This window comes from Anabrus simplex, chromosome 8 (genome assembly GCF_040414725.1).
Source record: "Anabrus simplex isolate iqAnaSimp1 chromosome 8, ASM4041472v1, whole genome shotgun sequence".
Taxonomy (NCBI): domain Eukaryota; kingdom Metazoa; phylum Arthropoda; class Insecta; order Orthoptera; family Tettigoniidae; genus Anabrus; species Anabrus simplex.
Window position 1 is genome coordinate 37511086 of NC_090272.1, and position 26352 is coordinate 37537437.

At 39.7% G+C, this 26352-nt stretch overlaps 1 protein-coding gene across 1 annotated transcript in view; it reads left to right on the plus strand.

The window, feature by feature from the left end:
* Positions 1 to 26352, plus strand: part of LOC136879285 (ankyrin repeat and MYND domain-containing protein 1) — a 299890-nt gene that overhangs the window by 75541 nt on the left and 197997 nt on the right. Inside the window, exon 6 of the mRNA XM_068228945.1 lies at positions 7595 to 8038. Within this exon, the coding sequence (XP_068085046.1) occupies positions 7595 to 8038 (444 nt within the window). The remainder of the gene's footprint in view (positions 1 to 7594; positions 8039 to 26352) is intronic.

Below are 26352 nucleotides of genomic sequence, written 5' to 3' on the forward strand. Positions count from 1 at the left end.
TACACTATGCAGTTTAACATCATCTCTCTCTCTCCCCCTTGTATCATTTATTACTTTCTTTAACCAATAATAATGGAGTGAAAAGTTTGGTGGTTAATCCTGAGCACTTAGGAATTGACCTTCCATAATTTCTTTTGAACCTTAATGTGTTCTAATGTCCAAGCACTTGCTTACGTGTCGATTGTGGACGGGTGTATGCGTTTCTGTATCCAGTGTGTGGCTGCATGTTATATGTCGTGTAGTAAAATGAAATGGCGTATTGGCTTTTAGTGCCCAAGTGTCTGAGGACATGTTCGGCTCGCAAGGTGCAGGTCTTTTGATTTGACTCCCGTAGACGACCTGCGCATCGTGATGAGGATGAAATGATGATGAAGATGACACATATACCCAGCCAGCAAAATTAACCAATTATGGTTAAAATTCCCAACCCTGCCGGGAATTGAACTTGGGACCCCTGTGACCAAAGGCCAGCATGCTAACCATTAAACCATGGAGCCGGACTATTGTGTAGTGTGTGAGGATGACAATGAGGCAGGGAGAGCTCATAGCCTGCAACTATCGAGTAACACCAAGGGGTCACCGTCAACAGTGTCATGCCCTCACTCTACATGAACACTCTGGAGAGGTTTGGAATTGAACCCAGGCTTTTGGCATGCAATATAGTGATTAGGAATCTCTACTACCTACTGATAGTGAAGTTTTTTGCCACTAACAGGACTCAAAAAGGGTAACCACAGGTGTCAGACCATCAAGGTGTGATGCCAGGCAGGCTGTCTCGCAAAGAGCAGAGGTTGAACACAGTACACTGTTCAGCAGATGCCAAGACCTTATTTCCACCACACATATTATGAAATATAAGATAAGTGTTATAATAGTTTTGTGTGGCTATTTCTAGCTGAGTGTAGCCCTTGTAAGGCAGACACTCCGATGAGAGTGGGCAGCATCTGCTGTGTGTAGGTAACTGCATCTTATTGTGGTGGAGGATATTGTTATGTGTGGTATGAGTTGCAGGGATGTTGAGGACAGCACAAACACCCAGCCCCTGGGCCACTGGAATTAACCAATGATGGTTAAAATCCCCAACCCGGCTGGGAATCGAACCCGGGATCCTCTGAACCAAAGGCCAGTACGCTGACCATTCAGCCAACAAGTTGGACAGAAGATAAGTTTTTAACAACACATAGGAGTGTGATTTCTGTCTAGGCCAAAGAAGTGGACATCCCACAAAGAAACAATTTATATTTCAGGTACATTTATAGGCAGAATCAATGAAAGTTACAGAATGTATGAAGTGGAATGAAATGTTATGTCTTAAAAGCCAAGTTTTGTGGGGGTGACACACTGACATTACAATTTGTTGTGCAGGTGAGACTTCTCATCACAAAAATCATATGTCATTTTGTGAATGACCCCGCAAATATCATTGTTAGTGTACACTGAGTGGCCAAAAGTCATGGGAAGACACTGTATGTGATGTTAATAACGAGTTGCTCCTCCGCGAGCCCTCAAAACGGCAGCAATATGATGAGGCATTGATCTACAAGGTGTTGGGAGTCATTCTGGAGGGATCTTGATCCACACATCTTTCACTGCTACCCACAATTGGTCTTCTGTAATTGATGCAAGGTTCATGAAGCATACACCAGCATCAACAGCATCCCATAAATACTCGATTGATTTAAGATTAGGGGAGTCCGTCCCTGCAGTGTAGGGGGCAACGCGTCCGCCTCTCACCCGGGGGCCCCGGGTTCGATTCCCAACCGGGTCAGAGGTTTTTAATTGTAAATGATTAATATCCCTGGCCTGGGGACTAGGTGTTTGTGTCGTCCTTAATGTTCCTTTCCTCACATTCAACAGTACACTTCTGCAATTCCACTTACACACCGGTTCATATCATATGGTGAAAGTAGTGGCAAAAGATCTACAGAGGTCAACGCCATGAACAAATATCATTTTAAAGAAAAAACAGATCAGGGGATCGGGAGGGCCAATCCATGGTCGTATCTTCACTGGAGTGCTCCTCTAACCATCTGCATGCCACCACAGAACGGTGAAATGGTGCATTATCCTGTTGAAACATGGCATCTCCATCAGGGTACTCTAGGGCTGGGATGCAGATGGTCTGAAAGAATGTCCACATGACGTGCACCTGTCAGCACTCCCTCCAGCCAAACAATGGGGCCTAAGTGCAACTATGAGAACACCTCCCAGATCAGAACTGAGCCATCTCCCACCTGGACACAACCTTGTTGACAGGCAGGATCCATAGCCACATTCTCAGGCGCCCATCAGCTCGATACAACTGCAACTGGGATTCATCGGACCATACCAAGTGCCACCACTGTTCCATGGTCCATTGCTGATGTTTGCAGGCCCAAGCACGTCATTGAGCTCTGTAATATAGGGAAATTTGAGAAGTCTCCACCTTATCAATACATTAATTTATTTACTCTAAAGTGGTAAAATCATTCAATACCGGTTTCGATTCCTATGGGATCATACTCAGTTGACACATGATGAAATACTTATAAAAACATCACATGTAAAAGATTGCATCTGGTAAGACTAGTTCAATTAAATTAAATATAAAAGTTGTTAGGTTGTTAGTGAGAAAGTATTTGTATGTGTGTGGCACGTGACCACACTATGTCTAAGCTAATATACATTGTAGAGATCTTACATTTGTTCTCAATCAGTGTTTAGGATGTTACATTCAGTATAGTTGTTTCATATTGATTAAAACATTAAAAATTGCTTATAAAAGAATGTGTCTATCTTTGGTTTGAATAGCACTAATACACACCATAACTAACATTTTAAAAAAAACAAGGGCTAAAAATAGCCTACAAAACTACACGTAGCAATAATAACATACTATACAATTCCAAAGCAGTTAATAATATCAATAAATACAACCACTCAGGTGTTTACCGCCTGAAATGTAATGACTGCAGAGCCAGCTATATAGGGCTTACTGGAAGAAATTTTTCAATACGATACAATGAACACATAAATGCAGTTAAGCACAGACACTTTTCAGCTATGGGACAGCATATCAACGATCAAAAACATAAATTTACAAATATAAATAATGACATGCAAATTCTCAGTACCAATCCCAAGAGCCCCTTGCTCAGTATATTAGAAGAATTCTACATAATCCTAGATAAATACGTAAACCCAAATTTCAATTTAAATGAAAACACAAATAAAAACAATATTCTTTTTGACACAGTTATTCCCCTCCTAACAAATTATTACTTAAAAAGAATCAACAAACAACAACATAAACATACGAATGAACCGCTCAAAGATCTCCCCTCCTCCAACCCCGCTCCCCTTACAAGCGCTCCACCCATCCCTCTCGACCTCCCCTCCGCCGCTGCGAACTACAGTCCTAGGATAACACGCAACAGATCTCGACAGGCAGGCACGCAGAGCAAACAGCGTCAACATTTAACGTAAGTAATACAACACACAACTCACTTTTTGCATCTCCACAATACACTATCTCTTACACATATTATTTCTGCTTGCAGATACATACATCCTACAATATATAGAAGCCTCCACGCTATCATCACAACAAAGTGCAACTCAAATCTCCATCTAGTTGCACAGCATTCAAATGGAAATCAAACTTATAACTGTCACCATTTAACCCAGTAACAACATACGCAGCTTCTGTCTACAATCAAGACAACTTTATTACGAGTAGCATTTATAAATTATAACGAATGAAAAACAACATAAGCTCTAACCTCAACATTATATATCATGTACTTTACTAGCACAAGTGGTAAAATACAACAATACCAATAAGAATTTGGTCCCATCCCATTAGATCAATATTTTATATACTTTTAACAGCCTGTCATGTCAGATCATATTTTATACATATATCATAGATAATAGTAATTTTACAGTACTGGTGTCAAAAAATGTAAACCTAACGCACAAAAATGGACACATAAGGTACCATATAATGAGTGTTTCTAGTCAAAAAAGTATCATTTTAACAAGCTTTTTCATGTTTGTTTCCAATTGGACTTATTATATAAAAGTGAAATACCACAAACATCAAAAAAGTGTAAACAACCCTACTGATATTTTACAAAAACAGATACAATGAAGTGAGATACCTCAAACAATAAAATATTTTAGGACTTCATAATAGACTCACAATTAATAGTGAGTACACAAAAAAATTTTATTCTATGTTCTGTCATATAGGTGTCATGTAACGTTAAGGTTCAAATCAATTAGTGCTATTCAAACCAAAGATAGACACATTCTTTTATAAGCAATTTTTAATGTTTTGATCAATATGAAACAACTATACTGAATGTAACATCCTAAACACTGATTGAGAACAAATGTAAGATCTCTACAATGTATATTAGCTTAGACATAGTGTGGTCACGTGCCACACACATACAAATACTTTCTCACTAACAACCTAACAACTTTTATATTTAATTTAATTGAACTAGTCTTACCAGATGCAATCTTTTACATGTGATGTTTTTATAAGTATTTCATCGTGTGTCAACTGAGTATGATCCCTTAGGGATCGAAACCGGTATTGAATGATTTTACCACTTTAGAGTAAATAAATTAATGTATTGATAAGGTGGAGACTTCTCAAATTTCCCTATATTGTAGTACCAATCAATACGGAAATGAAGATAATAAATTATGATTGAGCTCTGTGTCGAAGTGTCAGCAAGGAGACACGAGATGGTCGTCAGCTGCTGAAGCCTATGCGGCGCAGTTGCCTCCTTATAGTCCTTATAGAAATGGGTTCCTGGCTCCCAGCATTCAACTGGGCGGTGATCTGACTCACAGTAGCCCGTCAAGAGCCCTGTATTGTTCTTTGGAAGCAATGTGATATCCTTTCGTTAAACACTTGTGGTCTTCCCGTGCGGCGGTTTACACCAATGGTAACATTCTCTGTGCGATATTGAAGGTCCACCCTCGACACCGTTGACCTCAGAAACCCAAATTTGCGTGTAATCTCCACAATGCTATGACCCACATGCCATGCGCCGATGATTATCCCACGTTCAAAGTCAGCTAACTTGCAACGTATTGCCATCTTCATGCCACCGGTGTCTGTGACAGACTGCTCGGCTACGCACAAGCTAGCTGCAATGCTCAGGGGTCATAACAACACATTTTCTAATGGGACATCCCTTCCTGTTTCATTTGGCCACTGAGTGTATAATCCTTAATGTAAGTATGGGAAAGGAAGAACACGTGCCAAATATAGTCATACATAGAGAAAAGAAATGAGAAAATCGACACTTAATAAGACAAACACAATGGCAGATCGGTGTAGGAAGAGAGAGCAATGGAAAGAGGAGCCGAGGACAAACATAACAACACAAAAGGACAAGGATAGTATCCATATCTTTATACACTGCTATCTAGAAATACATACGCTTTCTGCTCTTCAATTCCTGTTTCTCCACATCCATCTCTTCTCAGTCCCCAACAAGCTTACCTGCTTCATCAGGAGGGCAGGCAAAAACACTTATCTTGTTAGATCTTCATTCTTGATGTGGGAAGTGTGGGATAAGTAGAAAGCCAGATAAATACAGAAAAAGGGAAGAAACACAAGATATATATTAATACAATTTGTAAAAGATTAGGAACACAGGACAAACATGAAAGGAGAAAAAGAGACATCTTAATATTATTACTGCCATTTTTCTTTATACATAAATTGCTTCCTTTATTAAGAAATAATAGTGATTTAAATGCAGAGTATCTTTTTGATATTACATGAATTCTTATTAGAACATTATTTATAAGCAGCTGATTTATAATTTTTACTGCTAATTGTAGATGAAAATTGTGATTCATAACCAACTGACAAAATTGAAAGCCAAAATATTGATGATCTGGTTCATTACTAGGACATCTTAAATAAAAATGAGATTTTGAAATACAGGGTGCGCACAAATGATTTGAGCGGTTTCACAAAATTCCTGTTTGTTTATTATTTGTTGTAACATTACAAAATTATATAGACAGATAGAAAAACTTACAATTTTTTTTTATGAGCCTACAAGTGCTCGATATATGAGTGACTCTACACACATCAACTCTATAGTCAAGTTCGTCGCACATCCGACGTAGCATGTTGCTGTCAATTTGACCAAAGGTGTTGATGATGCAGGCCCGCAATTCTGTTAGATCAGCCAATAATGGTGGCATAAAAACTGCATCTTTCACATAACCCCATACGAAGAATTCGCAAGGGGTGAGTTCAGGAGTGCGTGGAGGCCATGATATGATGGCGTGATCTTCATTCCTGATATGACTGATCCATCTTTCTGGAAGTCTGCTGTTCAGAAAGTCACGAACATCAACATGGAAATGAGGTGGAGCACCATTCTATTGGTAGATGAAGTTCATGCTATCGGTCTTCAACTGTGGCATGAGCCAAATCTCCAGCATATCCAGGTAGATGTGCCCTGTAATGGATTTTTCAGTGAAGAAGAAGGGACTGTAAACTTTAAATTTTGAGATGGCACAGGAAACATTGAGCTTGGGAGAGTCAGAAACGTGTTGCACACAGGTACGGGTAATTTCAATCCCCCAAATTCATACATTGTGTTTGTTAACTTTACTACTCAGAAAAAATGCTGCCTCATCACTGAAGATAAGGTTGTCACAAAATTCATCATCTTCCATACGCTCCTGAAAACTTGCACAAAACTCAGTCAGCGACAATGCTTGGATCAGATGCAAATGGTAAGGGCGCAACTGCAATCTTTTCCTTATGACTTTCCAAACGGTCAAACGAGGCATGTTCATTTTCCTACTCGCTCGACGAGTTGACTTTTGCTGGCTACATTCAAAACTGTGTCGTACACGCTCAACCGTTTCTTCAGGCACACTAGGCCGACCTTTTGATTTTCCCTTGCACAGACATCCTGTGATTTTGAACTGTTCATACCATCGGCGAATAGAGTTGGCAATGGGTGGATCTTTCCAATACTTTGTTCTAAAGTTTTGTCATGTGGTTGTCGCAGATGGCTGGAATGAAATTCCAGAACAGCATACGAGTTTTCACTGTTAGTCGCCATCTTTGCAACTGTTGGAGTCAGTCCTTACGTAGGGGACGCATCATGTCTGCCGAATGATGCAACTGTCGCGCTCTTGCGGGCGTTGGGAGAAACACAATGTATGGAGGGCTATTCAAACAAAACTTTGAGGAATGCTTGCCTTACAACATCAAACACCATCAGCATATCTCTAATAATATGGCTATAAATAATTGACAAAACTCCTCAGATAATTTGTGCGCACTCTGTATAAATAAGGACATATAGCATAGTTCTTATTCTGTCTAGTTCTATACTAAGATATCCTCAATTCCATTTTGCTCACATTCTGAGAATGTCATCTTAGAGTGTCCTTAATACATTTCCTGAATTACAGCATAGAAAGTAAATGCTGAAATGTTCTTATCTCTAAACACATATTTCTAAAATGTCTTAGTATCAAACTAGGCAGAGATATGTCAAAATCTTTCTTCCCTGCAGACCACTAGCCTACTTATGTTCATTACAAATGATTATAGGAACCTGATGAAGAGACTGAGGGTGCAGATGAACCAGAAACTACCTCTCCTGATGAAGTAAAGCCAAAGGAGAAGGAGGAGAAGAAGAACAAGGAGAAAAAGGAGGAGGGGGAGGAGGAGAACGAGACAAAGAAGGAGGAAAAGAAGAAGGAGATGGAAGAGGAGAAAAAGGAGAAGGAGGAGGAGAATGAGACAAAGAAGGAGGAAAAGAAGAAGGAGATGGAAGAGGAGAAAAAGGAGGAGGAGGAGGAGGAGAGCAAGACAAATGAGGAGGAAAAGAAGAAAAAGGATGAGGAGAATGAGACAAAGAAGGAGGAAGAGGATGATGATGATGATAAGAAGAAGAAGAAAAATCTACCAGTACCTACACATCTTTTAGCTTGGAACAACTCACATCTTATAATCAAGATTCAGACACATTGCTTCAAGAATAGGCAATATGAGGTGTGCAATTCTTTTTACCTTCTAGAGATTTGTTTGGTAGCCAGATTGTGGACAGATCAGGCAGTGTTTTCTCATTTCAGAGTTCCAGACATATATTTCATTTGGCTTGGCCTGCATTGTATTTGATTGATCCCCCACCTTCTGCCTTACACTTTCTCTCCAAGAGTGAGAAAGTATGATCGTTGAACTTGCACCACTAATGGATACAAATAAACTTCTTTTACTCTTAACCACCCAGCTATACCGTGCTTGATATGTGAGCGTGCTTGAACAAGGGTGCCTATACACAGGGACAAGGAGGGACCATGCCCCCCTCCCTCTTAGAGAAAGGAAAAATCTAGTGTAGTCAGGAGTTTTCTTTCAAGAAAATGATTTAAAATTCGGTATTACATAGAAGTGGTTCAACACTAAAATATTATTATATAGCATTTTACACACACACACACACACACACACACACACACACACACACACACATATATACACACTTCAGTTTTTAAATACGAGTTCAGGCATGAGTTGCTGTGGTCTCAAGGCGTGGTGTATGGCGAGAAAGAGTGTGCAAGCACAACGTCCTTGACGAATCATCCCCAATCTTATCCAAGCCCATGCGACAACACAACACAACACAACACAACAGACTGGTCAGAGTTATACAATAAGAAATAAATTGACAAGAGGGTAGTTTCAACCACTTAGTGGCCATCTTCAGCCAAATAAAAACTAAACAGATTATGTGATAAGTAAAACATATGTATACCAGACAAAGACAATTTTGCAGGAATAATTATAACATTAAATTACATATAATAATGTTTTATAGATAAAAATGTATACTTCATTCTTTTTAAATATGAGTTCAAGCATGAGTCGCTGCCGCAGTGGTCTCAAGGCGTGGTGTACAGCGAGAAAGAGCATGCAAGTGCAACGTCCTTGACGAATCATCACCCATCCCCAATCGTACCCAAACCCATGCGACAGAACAATGTTTTATATAGATTTTTTTTTTTTTTTGCTAGTGGCTTTATGTTGTACCGACACAGATAGGTCTTATGGCGATGATGGGATAGGAAAGACCTAGGAGTTGGAAGGAAGTGGCCGTGGCCTTAATTAAGGTACAGCCCCAGCATTTGCCTGGTACGAAAATGGGAAACCACGGAAAACCCTCTTCAGGGCTGCCGACAGTGGGATTCGAACCCACTATCTCCTGGATGCAAGCTCACAGCCGCGCGCCCCTAACTGCACGGCCAACTCGCCCGGTTTATATAGTTTTAAAGTTATGATTATTCCTGCAATCAATCAATCAGTCAGTCAGTCAGTCAGTCAATCAATCAATCAATCAATCAATACTGATCTGCATTTAGGGCAGTCGCCCAGGTGGCAGATTCCCTATCTGTTGCTTTCCTAGCCTTTTCCTAAATGATTTCAACATTGCAACATTGTCTTTGTCTGATATACATATTTTAGTTATCACATAATCTGTTAAGTTTTTATTTGGCTGAAGATGGCCACTAAGTGGCTGAAACTAGTCTCAAGACTAATGTAATATCATTTACTTGATATATAGTATTGAAATTTGTCAATTTATTTCTGATAATTGCACTTTAATACAGAACAAAAATGAAATTTATAGCTTATAAGAGTTAAACGACACAACGGTCGAGATCTGCTTGCAGATGGCGCAATGTTTTGCAAATTTTCGTCATATTAATGCGTATTTTTACTGTTAACATGGCAAAACCGAGTTTTTCAGTATAGATCTATAGTTTCCTACATCTAGTCTGGACTTAGTTTAGTGTATTCAGTCAATGTAAATAACTTAAATAAGTGTAAATAAATCGGTGAAAATTGTAAATATCAAAAACATAATTGTTATTATGTAGTGTTCCTTAGTTTTCCACTTTCGTCATATTGGCTCAGAACGTTTACAGTTTTTCGGGTATGCATATTGATTGTATAAGAATTAATGTTTAGGAAAGTCTAAAATATAAAATGCGAATTGAAATTTTGAATTTGGAAAACATTTCTTTTTCCCCAAATTAATTAGAAGGCTTCTGCTATCTTTGTTAGAGTTGGAAGCAATTACTATTAAATATTCTGAGGTTAAGTGAGGCGTATAGTTTCAAACACGACCAAGTCCATCTTTTGCACATTCTGGTGTTTTGACTTCAATGGATTCCTCTTTACAAGATGAATACAACGAGAATGGAAGTGGGTTTCAAATCCAGCCAGATCACATTTAAAATTACAGCAAAGAATGTTTCATGTCGTATTCGGCCAAGTCCCTGTTAACCCGCACGAGCCAATAATAGCACTATGAAGAGGAGGTGGTCCTCATATTGATTGAATTGGATAATACGATTGCAGCACTCCTCCGGTGATCTCCGGTACTACCGATGGAGGCAAAGCAGTTACGGAGCTCTGGATGTTAACCGGAGGGCCGCCTCCTATTCGCAGCAGTAGCTCCGAGTGTAAGGACGTAGTGGGCTGTAATTTCAAACTTACGTCCATGAATGTAGGCGTCCTATAAAAATCGTTCCCTACATACGCAAAAATTGATCTGTATCACCGATATCCCATGCAATACCGCTTACCAAAGAACGTACAGTCATTCAGAATAATTAATGCGCCCTCGCATTTGTTATCAAGAAAATTTAATTATCATCAACATATAATTCATATCCCATGTACCTGTAGGTATAAACCCTGTAAATACAACAAACAATATATCTAAATAGGTTCAGTTGATTCTCATAAAAGTGTAGGCCCTACCTTTGCAGAACTTACACAATATACTTTGTTCATTATTATTATTATTATTATTATTATTATTATTATTATTATTATTATTATTATTATTATTATTATTATAAAAATATTCCCATAACATTGGCTCTAGAATACAGTAGTGTCAATTTAAATTTGAATTCGCTTTTAATTTCTGGACATATGTAAAAAACGCGAAAGACGTGACCAGAAATATGGGATGATCATTTCCGAGCTGACGAAGGAGTTCTAATCTGTAAGTGCTGCTCTGTAAAACATGGCACAAATGAATCGTAAGCTCTGGGTGAAAGTGCACCTGGAAAGGTGTTTTCATTCCATCCTTGTTAAGGATGGTGGGCCTCCTAGACGGTAATGCCATCTCTCAGACCAGGGAGATTTTATCCGGTGAAGGAGATGTTCGGTCAAGGTGAGAGGTTTGGCGTCTGCGACCTATAATAGGAACTGTTTCAGCATTCGCCTTTGTGCAGGAGAATGGAAAACCACGGAAAACTATTCTGAGGACTGCCGATGGTGGGGACCAGCCCAGGACGATATAATTCTGCCCAATAGCGATAAGGACAAGAGCTAAAGAGTTGATGGAATTGGTTCCACCAGACGTAACTGAATATGTTTCTGACGTACAATTTCCTAGTAAATACTTGTGGTTTGCGTACTTTCTTCGTATCTGAAACGTCATTGCTCATGAAGGTTGATATGTGTTATTTCTTGCCTAAATGTGTTTTTTTTTCCACAGGACATATTACAGCACATGTATACGGAAGTGAAAGACATTGTTGTGCAAGATATCGCACAAGTGGCCACAATTTCCTTGACTGTTGATGCATGGTCATCTAACAGGCAAGACTCATATTTAGCTGTGATGGTTCACTTCATAAAGGACACAGATATGGCACCCGCTTGCCTTCAATGCTCTGTATTTAAGGGACAGTACACAACTGAAAATATAGCAGAAAAATTGAAAGAGGTAATTACACAGTGGAATATTACGGGCAGAGTGACTGCCATAATAACCGACAACGCTGCAAATATGGTGGCAGCCATCAAAAGTATGTCAATTGACCATGTGCCTTGCGTTGCACATATACATGTTCTCTGCTCCCCTCCTTTCGATGATAGAAAAGAGACTTTTCCCTTACGAGTCTCATTCCATTTCCAAATTGGCAACATTTTTTGCCCCACACTTCAAAAAAGTTGCTTTTTTGATCATCAGAAAAGGCTGAAGAGACCAGAAAGCAAGCGGAATCGGAAATTGCTGCATTTCTTAAGAAGCATGAACAAAACTATTTAGCGCATCGCCCTTCTGAGGAAGGCGCGGCAGGGACCAGCTCATTCTGTGGTGGGAGACTGGATTTTTTATTTCAGAAGAACGCTGAGAGGGTGTCAATTGCAGCGACTGACGCTATGATAAGTATCCGTTAGTACATTGAGAAGGCTCCCGCACCTCCAACTACCAATCCATTGACATATTGGAACAAAGAAAACAAAAGTGCAGGCATTAGTGATGTAGCCTTATGATATCTTTCCGTACCAGCAACATCCATTCCAGTGGAGAGAGTATTTTCTAAGGCTGGAGAAATTATAACCGAGAAAAGAAACTCTCTTCAGCCGGAAATGGCTGGCGCCCTTGTCTTTCTGCATGGAGAAAAACAATACTTGTGAAGGAAGACTGTTGTTGTTGATTATGATGATGCATAATTACTAAATAATTAATACTGTCACTAGTCACAATTTTTATTCAGTTGTATTCCACAACGCGATTTTTAGAGCTTTACTCTATTGTCCGATGTACTCTATCATCCGATGGTGAAATGTAATAATAATAATAATAATAATAATAATAATAATAATAATAATAATAATAATAATAATAATAATAATAATAATAATGTTATTGGCTTTACATCCCACTAACTACTTATACAGTTTTCGGAAACACCGTGGTGCCAGAATTTGGTCCCACAGGAGGTCTTTTACGTGTCATTAAATATACCGACACGAGGCTGACGAATTTAAGCACCTTCAAATATCACCAGACTGAGTCAGGATCGAACCTGCCAAGTTGGGGTAAGAAGGCCAGTGCCTCAATTGTCCGAGCCACTCAGCCCAGCATGCAATGGTAATAGTATTAATTATTTCATAAGGAATTAATTTACAGTCATGGGCAAGGCCTACATTATAACATGTTTACATTGAAGATAATACATAATTATGTTTGTATGTAAAAATGCTATGTGAAATACTGCCAAATGTGTCCAGTATTAAGTTATAGGAGGAGTGTAGTTTCACACAATAATAGTGACAAGTTATAAATTCCTGTGAAAATGCTCGTTATTTCTCCCTACGTTCACACTACGCGCTTGTCATTCAATCGGAGGTTCTGGTATATAATTATATTTGTACGTAAGAATGCTATCTGTAATATCGCCCAGTAATTAAGGTATTAACTGAGGGCCTAGTTTTGCACATTAACAGCAAAAAGTTATAAATTCCTGAGAAAATCCTTGTTCATCTCTCCCGTATCAAGTTCACACTGTGCGCTTGTCATTCAATCGGAGGTTTTGTTACATAATTATTATGTTTGTACATAAGAATGCTATCTGTAATATCGCCAAATTACTGAAGTATTAAGGGAGGGGCATAGTTTCTCACATTAATAGTGACAAGTTATAAATTCCTGCTCAAATGCTCGTTCATTTCTCCCATGCCAAGTTTAAACTACGCGCTTGTAATTCAATCGGAGATTCTCCAGAGGCACCGATTGAAAGTGCCCGGAGCCTCCGCTCCATAAACAACCGCTCCATTAACAGCACTAGCCAATAACCCTGCACTATCCAGTCTCGTAGTGTCTTCCGGTAATATGGCTGCCTGAAGTTTGTTCGAGTCACATGTGGTGGTTTTGTTTGTGTGTATTTTTATAAACATTGTATAAATAATAAATAAATAAAATTAATTGGTCATTTTTAATAGTGTTCATATTTGCTGTGCAATAAAATGGTGGAAATAAATAAACGGCATTCCAGAAAGCGGCAACGTGATCCTTCTACCTGAAAGCGCACGAGGGTAAAACAGCTGAGGTGAGTACAATCAACAACGTGTTGTTCGTGGTTATTCAATCAAGGCTTAGTGATGTGTTTCGAAGGCGCAATGGTATTGAATATGTATAATATGAAGAATATACTTTGAAGTAACTATATGAATCCACATATTTGCAAAATATACACTATTGTTAATTAGCCTATGCATTGGTTACAATGTTGGGTAATTTTACACAAACATAATGTTTAAAATAATAATCTTTAAAGATTTTTCACTAAATCTTATATAATTTTTAATCATATTTGTTTTAAATAAAGTCAATATGAACACAGTTGGAAAATAGGCCTAATCTAGATTTCTTTTTTCCTTAGGTATTCCACGACGTCTTTAGCACAGAACTCAACCTGTAGTCACAGAGGAACAAAAAAGTGTAGGCTACTGAAAATGAAAGATATAAAAGTCTTTCATAGTGCATACTATGCACATCCCATTAAAGCTAAACAAGATGCTTTTATTCTAAGGTACTGTCGCATCAGCATACCCAAAAGACAGCAAAGCAGAAATAATGCAAGGTCTCAGAAAAATATTACCATTAAATATATTTCAAATCAGTTAGGAAGTTCCCTGCCCATGTGTCGACAGATTTTTCTCTCAACTTTGGGGATTACTAAGCACAGGGTTGAAGGAGTTTTTAATAGGTTCAAAAAGGATGGTCTTCGAGTTTCTGTTGAACCTTAGACAATCTAAGGTTTTTGAAGAAAAGTTTGCTGCAATAAAGACCTTTATTACAAAATTCAAAGTCATAGAGTCACATTCCTGCCATGGTGAAAGCGAGCAGATGTATCTGAACAGTGATTTGAATATTTAAAAAATGTGGAGAATTTATAACCAAGAAATATAGAGTGATCTTAAAGTGAAACAGTCTTATTTCAGAAATGTTTTCAATAGGAACTTCAACATTAGCTTTAAGGCTCCCTCTACAGATGTATGTTCGAAGTGTTTGGAATTATCAGAGAAACTAAATATAGAGAGGAATGAAAAAGAGAAAAATGAATTAATGATAGAGAAAAGGGTACACAAGTTATGATACAGACAATTTTATGATCTTTTGAAAGAAGAACGGGAAGGGATGATAACAATAACTTTTGATTGTCAAAAATATCTAACTCTACCAAAAGTACCTGATCAGGCAGCTTATTATAGTAGACAGCTTTATTGCTATAACTTTATATATTGCTTTTCGTTTGAACTTTAACAATTTTCTCAGTCGCTGTTTTTTTTTTCCCGATTTTTTCTAAATTTGTAAAGTTCTGTCATCATGCCCGGCCCTCGCGATGTCCTCCATCCCGGCTATTTGCGCAAGGAGGAGTTGATCTATGAATTAACCATTAGAAATGTTCAATCTGGAGGCACGGTTGCGGTAGATACCAATAAGCTTAAAGATTCCCTGAATTTGCCTATTTCCATCCCCACTTTGGGTGAGAAAGAGATCGACGACTCTCTCTCCACGATCACTGACAATACTACCGAGCTGGCATCCGTAGTTAGTTTTTTTGAAGAAAATGATCCTTCTCCTAATCAACTTAAACGTGTGCAAGCCAGGTTATTTCATTTTTCTAATAGAGTTAACGATCTGTTGTCTCTGAAGTTGAATGACATTCAAAGGAAGGAAGCTAGTGTTGTTCTCGAAAATCTTTCAGAATTGTCCAGTAAGGTTAGCCTATTATTAACTGGGGCAGTCCCTCCCAAAACCGACCAACCCGCTACGGTGAACTTAGTTAGCGAGGAAGACTCTTCTAAAGGAGAAGAAAATAGGAAATCCGTAGGACTGCAACAAACCTCTTCCCCATTAGACAATGAGTCTGAACGCCGTACCTCTTTGAATAATGCACGTTCTGAATTAGCTTCTTCGCCACTTAGGCCTCTACCTACTATGTCACCAGGGTTCAGCAGTTTGCCTCATCCATTAGCAATGTTGCTCAGGGGTATTTCTAAGTTTTCTGTTAACTCTACCAGTGACATTATTTCATTCCTAAGGTTTTTAGTTGAGTTTCAGGATCATGCCCTTGTTTTTTCTCTTTCTCTGTGTCAAATTTTGCAGATCATTTATCGCTATGCAATTGGGGTTCTATCAGACAAGATAGTTAGGGCAATTGCTGAACAGTCATCCATAGAAGACTTCCACGCCCATCTGTTAGCTAATTTTATTCCGGCTCGAGCTAGGTCATCTCTAATTCACAAGTACTATTATAGAGTGCAGCGACTTGATGAAAACCTGGCAGACTTCATACAAGACATCAAATTCTATACGAGGGTATTTGCCCTTCATTTTCCCGAAGATCAAATCTTTCAAGCCATTGTGGAAGGAATTTCACCATCTTACAGGTCAAATTTGTGCTTTGCGTCGCGTCCGCAAACCTTTGCCGAATTGGAAGCTATGGCCGTTTCATCCGAAGGGGTTAGGTATGCTGACACATTACGTGTTGCGAGGGAGCCCCGCCCGTCTGCAGGCAACTTTCGGCCTCCGCCTCGCCGAACCATCACCAATCGCAAATGTTATGCGTGTGGCTCAGCAGACCATCTTCGGAACAAGTGCCCATTGATTAAATCCAATGGGACCAGGAGTGGAGCAGGGTCATCCCAAGGCTGTTTTAAATGCGGCGCTTTTTCACATATTGCCAAGAACTGCCCTAATGCTAATAGCACCCATCCTGCTCAACTTCGGGTGCAACTAACACCAACAATCATAAGTGACTAGTGGCTTCGGCTGAGTCGGCTAACCCCTCTTCACAAGGCTCAGCCCTGGTTAAACCTGACGAAAATTCAGGAAAAAGTCAGAACTATTCAACATTATCTTTTGAATGTCCCAAAGAATGTCTTAGGATCGCGGCGGATACCCCCGCACCTGTTCCATTTCTCAAAATTGAATTGAATAATGAGCCTGTAACTGCTCTTTTAGACTCAGGCAGTGTTTGTTCCATTATTTCGGCCGAGTGGTACTCCAAATTGAAATCTGTTTGTAAACTTCCTGATTTTTGTTCGACTTCGGTTCAATATGTTTCGGCAAATTCCTCTCCATTAAAAATTTTAGGTTTTCTGTATGCCAAAATTCGTATATATAAATTTACTTGGAAATTTAAACTGTTTGTCTTGCCCCATTATATTGGGAGCTGATTTCATGTCTCACACCGGTCTAGTGCTCGACCTTCAGAGTAAGTCGTGCACTTTCATATTTGATAGTAATTCCAAAATCCCTTTGTTAAAATGTAGTTCTGTATCATGTTCATCTATTTCGCCTACCCAGGATGAGATGTTGTTAGATCTTAGACATCTACCTGAGGAGCAGGCTGATAGTATTTGTAAGTTGTGTCAGTCGTTTCCAGAGGTTTTCTCTGATACTCTTGGTGTTACTGACCTTATTGAATACAAGATTGAGGTTATGGATTCGATTCCAGTCCGTTTTCCACCATATAGGCTGTCTCCTCCTAAAATGAAAGCTTTGAAGGAAATCATAGATCAGATGTTGAAGGATGGTATTATTCGGCCCTCTAAGTCGGCGTATTCTTCGCCTATTTTTCTAGTTCCGAAACCCCAAAGAGGCTTCAGGCCTGTGATTGATTATAGGGCTCTCAATCGGAAGGTGGTGTTACAATCTGTGCCCCTTCCAGACCTTCATTCTTGTTTTTCATGGTTTCGTAAAGCTATGTTCTTCACCATCTTAGACCTTAATCAGGCTTATAATCAGATACCGCTAGCAGAGGAATCGAAACACCTGACAGCGTTTGCTACGGATTGGAACTTGTATGAGTACAACCGTGTGCCTTTCGGGCTCCCCACGGGGGTAGCCGTGCTCACGAGACTGCTAGACAGGCTCTTCTCCGACATCAAATTTAAGTACTTGTATCATTACCTGGATGATGTCGTCATATTTTCTGAGACCTTTGAAGAACACCTTGATCATCTGAAAGAGGTCGTAAGTCGCCTTCGTAAGGCAGGGTTAACGGTGAAGTTGTCCAAGGTTGCATTCGCTAAGCCCTCCATGTCGTTTCTAGGGCATATTGTGTCGCCTGATGGTGTCGCAGTCGATCATTCTAGAACACAGGCCATCCGTGATTTCAAACCTCCCAAAGACATCAAAGGTATTGCCAAGTTCATTGGTTTAGTGAATTTCTTCAGGAAATTTATTCCAAATTTCGCCAATACAACAACGCCCTTGAACTTACTTCGTAGGAAAGGCGTCAAATTTGAGTGGGGACCTTCTCAACAAGCCGCTTTTGAAGATCTCAAATTAAGTAATAATAATAATAACTTAAATGTTTCCACCTTTTCAATACAATATATTCACAAGATTACAAAATTATACGGTACTAGTTTCGACCCATCTAGGGGTCATCATCAGCCGTATTGGAGCAAAGATCATTTGTGGCGAAATCCTAAGACAATATTATTTTAAAGAATAACAAGTGAAATAATAATATTGTCTTAGGATTTCGCCACAAATGATCTTTGCTCCAATACGGCTGATGATGACCCCTAGATGGGTCGAAACTAGTACCGTATAATTTTGTAATCTTGTGAATATATTGTATTGAAAAGGTGGAAACATTTAAGTTATTATTATTATTACTTATATATTGTTCAATACGGACCAAAAACATGAAATTCATAACCATCAATGATCTCAAATTAGCTCTGTGTAATGCCCCTGTTCTAGCAATGCCGGATTTCTCGAAGAAATTCATCGTCCAAACCGACGCGTCGTCATCGGCAGTGGCTGCGGTCCTTCTTCAAGAGACCGAACTAGGGAGGCGACCCATCGCCTATGCATCTAGGACTCTTTCAGCTCAAGAAGCCAAGTATTCCATCTATGAACTTGAGGGTTTGGCTGTCTTGTTTGCGCTAGAAAAGTTTCGCCTTTATCTGGAACATGTCAAGTTCGACTTGGAGACTGATAACCAAGCCTTAAGTTGGGTCTTAGGTAGGCCGCGTCGTACTGGTCATATAGCCCGGTGGGCCATCCGAATTTCTGCCTTCCAATTTGACGTTAGGCATATAAGAGGTGCTGAAAATGTTGTGGCAGACGAACTAAGCCGTATGTTCTAATGAGGTAGAGCCCCTGAACAGGTTGATCGTTCTTCACCTCCCGAGTCCATACTACCTGAGGTTAATGCCATTCTAACAGATGCTCCCATACTCTTTAGGGATATTGAAAAATATCAACGTGAAGATCCGACGCTGGCTCCGATAATGGAAACCCTTTCTTTTGGGGAACACGTCGTCCCTTATGTACTGAGGAATGGTGTTTTATGTTGCCCTTCGAGGCATGATAAGACGATGAAAGTTGTAGTTCCAGCTGTTCTTGTTCCTATGATCTTCAAGTACTACCATGAGACCCCACTAGGGGGGCATTTAGGCATCTTCAAAACTCGAGAAAAGATTCGTGAAATGTTCATCTGGAAGGTTATGGACGGAGAAATCCGTGAATTGGTAAAATCTTGTAAATCTTGTTGGCTTAGTAAACCCACCATGTCCACTAAGCAAGGGCTTTTTGTTACAAGTGAACTATGTAATGCGAGTGGAATGTATTTTTTTTTTTAAGACTTTGTAAAATATGATGTTTTATTTTTATTGACCTAACCTGTACTGTATAATGTTGTAACATAGGCATTTGTAAATAGTAGAGTTCTGTCTATAGTTCCTGGAAAGATCCAGAAAGTTACATAACTTTTGTACAGGGTGTGTTACTTTGTTGGTATGTGTTCTAGAAAGTGTATTCTGTCTATTCTGGAAAAATACGACTTTCGCGATCATGCGTATTCTAGAATGTTAGTCAAAGTTCGCGATCGAAAGTAAGGTTGTGATTGGTGAGTCTAGGTGGTGATGGGGAACACGTGCACGCTGATTGGCTGCCTCCAAGGCCAGTAATTCCTATATATAGTGAGCGAGGCAGTGTTCGAATAAATTCTGTATCCTGAATTCTGTCGGTCTTGGTTTATCGGTCTGCGAGAAGACTATCTGGTTGACGTCCCCCGGCTTCCGGGATGGCTCTCTCCTCGGGTAAGCACTCTTGAATTCCGTTCCTGCTAAAATTTCCGTAATGTTCCGATTTGCTCTTCATACAGGAGTCTGCCCTAACCTCGCCTAGATTCACCAAATTAGTTACTTATGACGCCTTAGTTTTTCAGCTGGACTGACCTGTTCGTTTCCGAGGCATTCCCGTTTTGTTTCACTAAAATATGTATATTGTAGTTTAATATTATTTCCCTTGGGGTTTGCCTCTGGTAGTTCTGTATCACTTGAGGAACGCTAAATTTTTTATAACCTGTAAATTGCATTGTACTACTGCATAGGTAACTAGATGTATAGTTGATTTGAAATTTGAGTTTACACTGCTACGAAATAAGCTATGTATATCACTGAACTTACAGCTCGTAACTTGGAATGTATTTGTAAAATTATCTTTTAAATAATATTTTTAAAATCTAAGGATCACGGCCATTTATTTCGGAATCCGCTATCTAAGCCATGTCCATGCCTTTGGTAGGTTCCCAGCCCTTCCATCTTCCCGTTTTGTCATTCACTAGTTGGCCCCACTGATAGTTACATACTTGTTTTGTTGGAGATCTGCGTAATGCTAGCTACTGTTTTTTCGAGTGTGTAGTGTTTTCTTATATTGTGTATTGTACTCTTACCTTCCCTTTTTAACTGTGTTTGTGCCTTGTTTAGTGTTACCCCTGTAGTCTGAGGTACCACTTTTGTCTTCTCATCAAGCGTCGCGCCCCATGGAACGACTCTATATCGACTACGTCGGACCCTTTCCCCAGTCAAAGGGGAATGCCAATAAATTCATCCTTGTGTGTGTAGATGGCTTTACTAGATTTTCTTGGTTATTTCTGACTAAGTTGGCTACCGCTCAGTCCACTATTTCCTGTTTAAATTCCATTTTTGCTTCTTTTGGTCTGTGTCAATATATTGTGTCTGATAATGCTAAAGCTTTCACATCCAATCTCTTTCGTAAATTTGTTTTGATTTGTCCATCTCTCATGTGACTACTTCTGCTTACTATCCTCAACCATCTCTAGCTGAACGGGTCAACGTAATCTGAGGTCGGCTCTTATTGCCTATCATCACGACGATCATTCTAGGTGGGACACGTCCCTGCATTGGTTAGCTTTCGCTTTGAATTCGGCGGTTCATGAATCCCATAAATTTACTCCAGCTTCTTTGATGTTCAAGTTTGTTCCCAACACGCCACTCTCTAACCTTTGGTCTCTTAGTGATATTCTACCTGAGGCAGATAATATTAGAGATCTTTGGAAGAAGGCCAAGGCCAATCTTAAAATTTCTCATGAAAAGGTTAGGGAAAGATATGATCGTGGACGGAGGCCCACCAATTTAAAGGTAGGAGACCAAGTTATGGTCAAGAATTTTGTTCCCGCGGGCAAGCTTGCCCCCAGATTTCATGGGCCGTGCACCGTCTTGGATTTTTTAACGCCGGTGACATTGTTAATGAGCAATCCAGCCACCGAGAGAATATTTAGAGTTCACCTGTCCCAGGTGAAAGCTGTGTAAATTACTTGCTCCTTGGATTTTTAACATCTTGTAAGAGCCACAAAAGTTTATATTTTTCTCTAAATCCTAGGCTTTCTGCCCCTTATAGTGTTACATTTCGTTTGGTTGTTATCTGCTCTGTATAAATTTTGTGAAACCTTCCCTGAAGTTACTCTGCTGTCCCCTCCGTATGGCCATTACCAAGCTCCCGTCTCCTGCTAAATCACACCAGTGGCATTAAAATAAAAGTAATAAAATAAAAGTTTCCACGCCGCTGGCCCCTCAGCCTCAACCACAAAGACTGTACCCTAAAAACATTTCTGTCCAACAAAAATTCTGCCGCCGAGATCTTACTGTTTCAGTGCCCCTGCAGCCGTGCGGCGCTGTACTGCCACTGAGGTGGGGTATGGGCCCACTCCACTCCAGCGAGGTCAACCTGGGTACAGCACGCCGGAGCCCTCCTTCCGGCCAAGGCTGATGTGTGGCGCACCACCCGCAAGCTACTTGTGGACTGTAAACAAACGTCACATCTGCGGCGTGCAGGATGACTACCCCTCTCATAGTGCGGGAGAGCGATATCTCAGGGTACTTAAGGGGTCCGAGCGGCCTCCTCTGGACACAGGCAGTGGCGGCAGGCCTTGTTGTCAAAATTAAGCGACAGCTACATGGACACTCTATTTCTGTAATTAATACGGCTTTGCTTCAAATCAACCTTTGGTGGACTTAGAAATTTTTATTTTTTTTTTCCTTTCAAGAATTAAAGTTTTTTTCTCTCTGAATTCAACTACTACAAACATAGAGACCTTTCATCAAAAGCTACTACAAAGAAATTCTAAAACTTGATCCCACCTATATCAAACAACTTCTGAGACCTCCAACTACTGAAAAGTTATATGTTTCTCTTCTGAATTCTTCTACTCTTCAGCAAAAAAAAAATAAAAAAATAAAAGTTTGGACTTTGTTTTAAAACAAAAGTTTGTTTTCTTCGGTGTCTCCCCTTGGAAGGACTTTTGGGGGGGGAGGTCTGTACTGGGCGGTACACCTCCACGCCGCTAATTCAAATATTGCGCCAGTTGAAACTCCTCTACAGGAGAAAGCCTGAACTTTAACAAACTGAATTAACTCAACGATTTCTCGGAAGATGTCACTACTGTAAATTTTGGTAATTTTGAAGTGTTCTGAACTGTGTCTATTTCGATTTGTGTTTGTTTGCTCCATATCAAGAAGTTGGGACATTCTCTAACAGAGGTCTCTACCAAAAACTATGATAACGCACTCTGGTGTAAAGGAATGGTTTCTCCTGAAGAAATATGGTATTCCTAAGTTTTGTTTTTGCTAAATTTTGTTCTGTGGTTTGTGGGTTGGCAATATAAATCCTTTCTTTCCGCCTGTTTTGAATGTAGCCAATCATGAATTTACGTAATTAATTTTCCATCAATAAGGTGTTTCTTCCTCGTCTTGTGTATTAGTTTTTGCTGTTATCCAATAAAAACGAAAGGGTGTGTCTACTCATTCCTGAAAGGTCTCTAATGTTCCACGAGGGTATATAAACTGCTGATTTTCTTGTCTCGGTGCCACTTCAGTAACGTCTCTCTTAGTGTGTGAATATGTAGCAGGGGGCGGGGGCGGGAAGCGCCTCTTTCTTCAAGCAGCAGTTCTCCTACAAGGTAATGGCTGGTTAACATCTTCATTTCTTGCTAGCTCAGCAGTGTAACTCTCGGGGAGGGTTCGAAACCTTTAGTATGTAACCTACCTTTTTAAAATGTAAATTCTTTTCTGTCTATGTAAAATCTATAAATTACTGTAAAGCGGGGATAGAGAGTGCTTCACCCTCTCGAACTCCCCTCCTTTTTGAAAAGGAGGTGACTACGCTTTCATAACCGTTCTTCTCTTCTTTAATGTAGTAAAGTTTTCTCATTCGTGTCACCTCCCTAGCTTGGGATTAGCCCCTGTATGATCAGCCTTGCGCCACATAGGTTTTACACAAAAACTTGGTGTAGGAGTGCAATTTATCGCCTCCATTCAATTTTGTATTTTGGGCCATTTACTTAACCCGTTTTGTTTTCCTTCCTGCAAAGGCCCAGTAGATTGGGTACGATATACCCGTTTCTTTATTATGCCTTGATGGCAGGTTGTGTAAGAGTCCGTTATTGCCTTTAAAGGCCTGAAAGATTGAGAGCGGGACAGCTCTTCATAGTGTTGTGGTAAAAGTGCCTTAGAGAGGCTTAAGATGTAAAGTTGGGAGCTAATGCTCCATGTAATTAAGGGTGTTCTGCCCTTTGGGTATCTTGTTATTGTGAGCTGAGAGCTCAGAAATTATACTTGGGGCTCGAAGCCCAGATCTTGTACTAACCTCCTAAATCTTGTGATTTCCTTGTACCTGATTTCGGCTTGTTGTTGACTTGTTAAGTTTACAAATTCTATGTCACCATTGTTAAGTTTTGAAAATATAACCTTTATTAAAGTTTTAAATTAACTTTAATTTTGTAGTTGAGACCTATTCCCGCCCGCACCTTCTTTCACCTCTAACTACCACGGATATCTCCGTAACAATAGTGAAGGGGTCTTCAGGTTCTAAAATGTGCCGAGTGATGAACTTTTGGTGGACTGCACTTTGCTTGGAATGGAGAGCAAGGTGATACCCCTCCAGTTGTTGCAGTTTGTTGTATCCCCTTTTTATGGTAACTTGACTATCAGCCCCTTCTTCCAGTCGGTCGGTATTTCCTCCTCTTTCCACATCTTCTAGCCAACGGCCGTAGCCGTGTTGAAACACCGGATCTAGTGAGATCTCCGAAGTTAAGCAACATTGGACGTGGTCAGGAGTTGGATGGGTTGCCACGTGCCACGATCTTTATATGGAAGTTGGCGACAACAAGATGATGGTCACTGCCAATGTCTGCTCCTCTCTTGTTCCTAACATCTTCCAAACTCCTTCTGAACCTCCTGCTCACCGCAATGTGATCAATTTGGTTGTCCGTGACTTGATCAGGAGACACCCACGTGACCTTATGACACCGCCTATGCAGGAACACCGTGCCACCTATCACCAAGTCTTGGCTGGCGCAATATTCCGTAAACTTTTCCCCATTTTCATTCATCTTTCCAAGACCGTGTATACCCATGATGTGTTCCAATCCTTCGTTTTTTGAGCCAACCTTTGCATTGAAGTCTCCCATAACTATGAGAATATCCTTCTCACTGTTTTTCATTGTGGCATCTTGCAACATTTGGTAGACTTCTTCCTTTTTTTCCAACTCCGATTGTTCTGTAGGTGCATAGCATTGGATAATGGTCACATTCCTGATCTTGGTCTTGAATCTAGCAGTCAGAAGCCTACTGGAAATTGGCTTTCACTCCATAAAACTTCTCATTGCATTTCTACTGAGCAGCAACCCCACTCCATCCCTGTGCTCTTCATCCTCACTACCAGAATATAGAAATGTAATTCCATCTGTTGTCTGTATCTCGCCAAATCCTGGCCACCTCACCTACTCAATCCCAGACTATCCAGCCCGTAGTTCTTCATTTCCTGTGTCACTTGTTTCAGTCTGCCTTTCTTCCTCAAGGTCCTCACATTCCAGAAACTAATTTTCATTATCCTCTTCATGCCAAAGGTCATCATCAGGTTATCCATCCGGTTTTGTAATTTCACTTCATTTTCTATAATCAGATTATTTAAGAAGAGCGAGTGATTAACCCACTGCTTCCGAGTGCCTTGACGGGGCTGCCATCTTAAGCCTGAAGCACCAGGCTGATTTTCTGTTGGGGTTTCTTCCCTTAGCCTTTGAAGCTCTCACTTCTAATGCAAGGCAGCAGTTCCTATTCTATTTACCCAGAATAGGAGGGTTGCCCCTTCCACCAGTTCCACCATTCCGAAGTCCCTCTTCTCCACCTTCACTACTGTTGAGGTTTTCATCGTAACCCTGGCAAGGGACCCTTACTCAGCTGAACCAAGGTTTTTTAAAGAGGTGTTACTCCTCTATCACTTGCCCTTTGTCCTGACTTGTGACAGGCAGAGCCTGGCTTCCTAAACATTGAGTCCAGGTTGGTGGGGTTAATTATTTTTTGAGGTTACCTTCATTTGATTTTTTCACTTCTAAATAATAACTTGAAAAATTCAATTTTGTTAAGTTACAAAGACAAAAGTAGTGATCTAGTTGTGGTGCCCCCAGTGAAAATAGTTTCTGCACATTTCTGGTACAAAAATTATGAACGTCTATGTATTTTTAATGACACTACGTATTTTTCTGACATTTGACACACCTCTGTACTTTGTCGTTAGAAATGCTTAATAAACTATCGTACGTATTTTTACCATTTCTTGTATCGGAAAATCGAGTATAGAAATATGTAGTTTTAAAGGACATATGTCAGATAAAATGTAGTTTCATTAGAAATATGTAGAATCTCATAATTTTTCATAATAGAAATGCGTGCAAATTATTTTCACCAGGCTGGTAAAAAATGAGGTTAGTAATTGTATTGTTATTTACAGTAATATTAAAAATTTCTTTATATATTGTAGCGTTCTCCCAAGAATGAAGAATCGTTTGATATATTTTATCATATAAAATAATGCATGTTATTGTTCCTAATAATAAAAGGCACTATGTTCTTAAGCTGGTTTACAAGGACAGATTACTCTTAAATATTCTGAAGTATTGAACATGTTATTTAAGTGTTGATACTGATTTCCTCACATTTATTTCAGAGATGGACATCAGGAATTTCTTTGGACAAAAAGATGTTTCTGCTACACAGAAAAGGAACCTCGATGACTTATTAAAAGCTCCAGGTCCAGTAGGCTAGTTTCAAAAATGTGTCCCACAGCAACACCTAGTTTATTCTCAACACAAGCTTCTAACTTAACGTTATCTTTCGAGCCTAATCTCTACCATTGCCAGTCATCAGATGTGTCATTGACACATTGTTCTTCCACC